Source organism: Arachis hypogaea, chromosome 5 (genome assembly GCF_003086295.3).
Source record: "Arachis hypogaea cultivar Tifrunner chromosome 5, arahy.Tifrunner.gnm2.J5K5, whole genome shotgun sequence".
Classification (NCBI taxonomy): domain Eukaryota; kingdom Viridiplantae; phylum Streptophyta; class Magnoliopsida; order Fabales; family Fabaceae; genus Arachis; species Arachis hypogaea.
This window is the reverse complement of record NC_092040.1, coordinates 13,813,504-13,818,937: the sequence shown is the minus strand read 5'-3', so window position 1 is coordinate 13,818,937 and position 5,434 is coordinate 13,813,504. Positions and strand designations below refer to the sequence as shown.

The following is a 5,434-nucleotide window of genomic DNA, read 5'->3' as shown; positions in this document are numbered from 1 at the left end:
TGGTTGTGATTGAAGTACACTTTTATTTTGTTACGAGATTTTCTCGCATGGGAATTTGTTTTGATTATTCGTGTTATGAGCTTGCAATGATTGTTAATAGTGCTCTGCCGAGTAGAATAGTAAAATAGATAGACGAGGTGACATGTAGACTTTGTATTGTGATTGTATTAATAATTGTAAAGATGCGGGGTGGTGTGCCTCATTAAAACCTCTCTAGCAAAACCCAACTTAGGGATAAAATCTGGTAGTAGGAAAAAGAGTGCATCACCGTGTCCGACTTATAGACTAACTGTAGTACAATTTTAAGGAAGAAATGTTCCAATTATTTGGTAGTATGGCTCCATTGAGGGTTTGAATTTTGTATGCTCCTTTGCCGATAACTCTGTTAACCCAGAATGGCCCTTCCTAGTTGGCACTTAGCTTGCCATGCCCTGGTGGTCGTCGTACGTCCTCTATTTTCCTGAGGACGAGGTTGCCTTCTGAAAATGTCCTTGGTTTGAGCTTTTTGTTATATTTCTAAGCTATAGCTTGTTTTGTAGCGAGTTGTTGTAATGCCGATTTGTTTTGGTTTTCCTCGATAAGGTCGAGTTCGGTTCATCTCTTGTTAATGTTGTCATCTTCTTTGATGTTCTCGGTCCTAGGCGATTGTAGTGAGATTTCAATAGGTAGCATGGCATCACATCTGTATACTAGTCTGAAAGGGATTTCTCTTTTTGATGATTGCTCTGTTGTGTTATAGCTCCATAGGACTTCTGGAATGAGTTCAGCCCATTCACCTTTGGAGTCTTCGAGTTTCTTCCTGAGCCCTGCAAAATGATCTTATTGGCAGCCTCGGCTAAACCATTAGTTTGTGGGTGTTCTACAGATGAGAATTGTTGGACTATTTTAAAATTTTGTAAGAAGTTGTAAATTTTTTGTCTATGAATTGTCTACCATTGTCTGTTATGATGGAATGAGGAATACCAAATCTGCAAAGTATGTTTTTCCATACAAAGGATATCATTTTTTCAGAAGTTATTTTTGCTAATGGTATTGCCTCTATCCATTTTTTTAAGATAGTCAATAGCAACAATTAAAAATTTAACCTGCCCTAGTACCGGTGGAAAGAGTCCGAGGATGTCCAGTCCCCATTTGTTCAAGGGCGAGCTTACCTCGGATAAATGTAACTACTCGGCCGGGTTGTGGGTGATTGATGCATGACGTTGGCAGTGATCACAGTGTTGAACTTTGTGCATGTAGTCTTGTTGTAACGTCGGCCAATAGTAACCTGCTCGGAGGATTTTGGAGGCTAAACTTCGACCTCCTATATGTGTTCCACAAACTCCTTCGTGGACTTCGTCTATTGCTAACTTGGCATCCACTGTGTTTAGGAATTTAAGGAGAGGTCTTGTGAAGCCTCGTTTGTATAGCTCGTGACCGAGTAGTGTGTAAAAGCCTGCTCTTCTTTTGAATTTTCTTTTATTTTGAATGTTGTCTACTATATCACCTGTTTGCAAGTAACTTATGAAAGGTGTTCGTCAGTCATCTTCCTACAAGATACTTGAAATTGTTGTTAGCATAACACTTGGTTCATCGAGCGTTAGTTGGGATAATATAGGTGTCTAAGTTTGACTTCTTGTTGTTGCTAATTTTGAAAGGATATCTGCTCTATCATTTTGTTCCCAAGGTATTTGGGATATATCAAATTTTTGAAAACCGTTGACAAAGCTATTGACAATGGTATTGTATTTTTCTAATAATGGATCCTTTACCTGGAAATTACCTGTTACCTGTTGTACTACAAGTAAGGAATTGCATTTGACGGTTAGCTGTGTTATGCCCATTGTGTGGGCCAGTCGGAGTCCTACTATTAGTGCTTCGTATTCTGCTTGATTATTTCTTGCGTGGAAAGTAAATTGTAGAGATTGCTCTAAAGCTGTTCCATGTTTGTCCTCAAGTAGTATTCCTGCTCCGGAGGCCTTACTATTTGAAGCTCCGTCGACGTATAGTGTCCATTTGTTATCTATAGGACCTGGTTCTTTTAAGGTGTGTTCTGCAATGAATTCGGCTAATGCTTGAGATTTGATGGCTCCTCGGGATTGGTATTAGATGCCGTACTCCGACAGCTCGATCGACCATTTAATTAATCTTCTGGTCAGCTCGGGTTTCATCAGGATTTGCCGGAGGGGTTGCTCGGTTCTGACCCCAATAGTATGGCTTTGGAAGTAATGCCGTAGGCATCTTGCCATTGTTACAAGGGTCAGGGCCAGTTTTTCTAGTTTTGGAAACCAGACCTCGGCATTCTGAAAGGATTTCTTGACGAAGTATACTGGTTGTTGTTGCTTTTCTGTTTCTGTTACCAAGACACAACTGATAGCATGATTAGTAACAGATAAATAGAGGTAAAGTGGTTTGCCGACCTTTGGGGTTTGAAGGATTGGTGGTTCTGATATTCTGGTTTTGAGCTTGGCGAAGGATTTTTCGCACTCTTCGGTCCATTCAAACTTTTGTTGTTTTCTTAGAGTCTTGAAAAAATGATGTGATCGGTGAGCTATGCGAGGTAAAAACCTGGGCAATGCTGCAAGTTGGCCAGTTAATTGTTGAACTTTTTTTACTGTCTTTGGACTTCTCATGATTAGGATTGCCTAGCATTTTTCAGGGTTGACTTCAATACCTCGGAAAGTTAGCATGAAACTGAGAAATTTTCCGCTCTGCACTCTAAAAGCGCACTTTTTTGGATTGAGCTTCATGTTGCACATTCGAAGTTGTTGGAATATTTCCTTCAAGTTGTTAACGTGATCTGCTGTATGTGTTGATTTAGCCACCATGTCGTCAACATAAACCTCTATGTTCCTTCCAATTTGGTTTGCAAAAATTTTGTCCATGAGTCTTTGGTAAGAAGCACCTGCATTTTTTTAGTCCAAACAGCATAACCTTATAGCAAAAATTACCATTGTCAGTGATAAAAGCAGTTTTATCTTGGTTAGTCGAATGCATTAGTATTTGGTTATAGCCAGAATAGGCATCTATGAAACTCAAACATTGAAACCAGAAGAACTGTCAACTAGTTTATCAATGCATGAGAGGGGGTATGCGTCCTTCAGACAGGCCTTGTTAAGGTCTGTGTAATCCACACACATCCTCTACTTACCGTTGTTCTTCTTTACCATCACCATGTTGGCTAACCAAGTGGAATACCTGAGCTCTTTAATGAAATCGGCGTTGAGTAGCTTTTGGGTTTCCTCCAGGAAAGCTGCTCTCTTATCTGCGCCAAGGTGTCTTTTCTTCTGAGTTATAGGTCGGATTGATGGGTTGATAATTAGCTTGTGATAGATGACATTGGGGTCTATCCTTGACATATCTGCTGGGGTCCATACGAATAGGTCGGCGTTTTGCCCTAATAGCTTGGCTAGTTCCTCGCGTTGTCCATCTTTTAGTGCGTTGCCGAGGTATGTATGCTTTCCTTCCTCGGCCATTAGTTGAACCTTCGTAAGGTCGTCTGTTGGCATCGGTCTTTCTTGATAGTTGGTCCGAGGGTCCAAGTTGGCCAGGAAAGGTCATTGTTCCAAATTGTATACTACTTGAACATACTGATGTTCGGGCTGTCTTGAGTTTTCGTTCCCCAGGCTGGCGTTATAGCACTGTCTAGCTTTTTTCTGGTCTCCGTGGATTGTTACGACTTTGTTATCCTGCGAGAGAAACTTGCACACAAATGCACAGTAGAAACAATAGCATTGAATGCATTTAAGGAGGGTTTGCCTAGGATGATATTATAAGGATTTTTGCAATCGACAATGAGGTACTGTATGTCTATGGTTTTACTGTTAAGATAATTTCCAAATGTGGTTTGTAACCAGATATAACCTCGGATGGAGACTCGCTCACCTGAGAAACCTACCAGTTCTCTGGATGATGGTTGAAAGGTCTTATCACTTAGTTTCATCTTTTGAAATATTGAGTAGAATAGCACATCTGCACTACTCCCTGGATCCATCAAGATCTTCTTAACTAGTGGTTCTTCGACCTGTACAGTAATGACTACAGGGTCATCGAGGTTGTGATCGGCTGCCTTGTAGTCCTTAGGGAGGAATGAGATTTCTGGTTTGTCCTGATTGACGGGTTGAGACGAGGTTGACCCTGTCATGGTCATCATAGCTCGGTATGATCTCTTTCTTGCCGAGTTTGTACATCCTCCACCTGCAAAACCACCGGAAATGCAATTTATTATTCTGTAGGGTGGATTAAAGTCATCGTCTACCTTTTTCCCTTTATCTTGGGGATTGTCAGTTGTTTTAGCATGTTGGCCGAGGTCTTCCGTATTCCGCTTTCGTCCGTGGCTGTCGATGTATTTGTCTAGTAGTCCTTGGCGGGCTAGTTTTTTGAGGACGTCATTTGCTATTACACAATCGTCTGTGGTATGTCCGTATTTTTTATGGAAAGCGCAGTATTTGGATTTATCTACATATCGTTGGTCTTAATATGTACCGGCCCTGTTTGGAGGTTTGATGAGCTTTGAATGCAGGATATCTTTGATAGTGTCTTCCCGTTTGGTATTAAGGGGAGTGTAGCTGTCGAACTTAGGTATTAGTATGAATGACCTTTGGACTGTTATACTGCTTGAATGCTTGTTTCGTCTTTCGTCTTCTTTATTCGAGGTAGGCTTTTCTGTTTTTTGCAATGCTCGGAGTTCCTCAATTTCAATCTGAGTTGTCGCATTTTCTTAGAATTCGGCCAGAGTCTTCGGTTTTGCTATGACTATGGTCTCTTGAAATTTTCCTGGGCGAAGGCTGCTCTTGAGAGCGTGAAGATGAACTTCAAGGTTTACGTTGGGTATTTCATTGGTTGCTTTCGCGAACCTGGTCATGTAGTCTTTCAGGCTTTCGTTCGGCCTTTGTTTGATGGTGCTCAGGTAATCGGAATTGTGGACGTATATTTTGGATGCAGCAAAATAGTTGACGAACTAGTCGGCCAGCTCATCAAAATTGGAAACGAAGCCTTCAGGGATGTTGGAGAACCAAATCAGGGCGGCTCCATCCAGAAAGGTTGGAAAATTGCGACACAAAATTGGGTCGGATTCTTTGTTCATGAACATCATAGTGTGAAATTTAGTGACATGGATATTTGGGTCTCCTATTCCTTGGTAGGGTTTTAAAGTCATTGGTAGGGTGAAGTTTTTAGGCATTTCGAAGCTCATGACTTCCTTTGTGAAGGGGTTTGTTCTTTTGGTGGTTATTTTTGGGGGATTAATTATAGTGTGTTTTGCTTCTGAGGTATGTTCATTGTTGTTATCCTTGTCTTTGGCATTCTTATGCTCTCCTCCTTTGTTGTGGCTATGTTACTTCTGGCGTAAGAGTTCGGCCATTCTCTGGTTTTCGGCCTTGAGGGCCTCATTGATGTCCAGAAGCTCGGCCTGGTTAGTATTCGAGGGAGCGTGACTGTGCTCATCCGCCATATG

At 41.4% G+C, this 5,434-nt stretch overlaps 1 protein-coding gene across 1 annotated transcript; it reads right to left on the bottom strand.

Moving 5' to 3' along the window:
- Positions 1-3,652: 3,652 nt before the first annotated feature.
- Positions 3,653-4,123, bottom strand: LOC140184833 (uncharacterized). The gene has a single exon (XM_072238016.1). The coding sequence runs from the start codon at positions 4,121-4,123 to the stop codon at positions 3,653-3,655; it is 471 nt and encodes a 156-aa protein (XP_072094117.1).
- Between the last annotated feature and the right edge of the window lie 1,311 nt (positions 4,124-5,434).

Bases quoted from the DNA above. Each gene is read 5' to 3' on its own strand.
- LOC140184833 (XM_072238016.1), bottom strand. From the start codon at position 4,123: ATGACAGGGTCAACCTCGTCTCAACCCGTCAATCAGGACAAACCAGAA.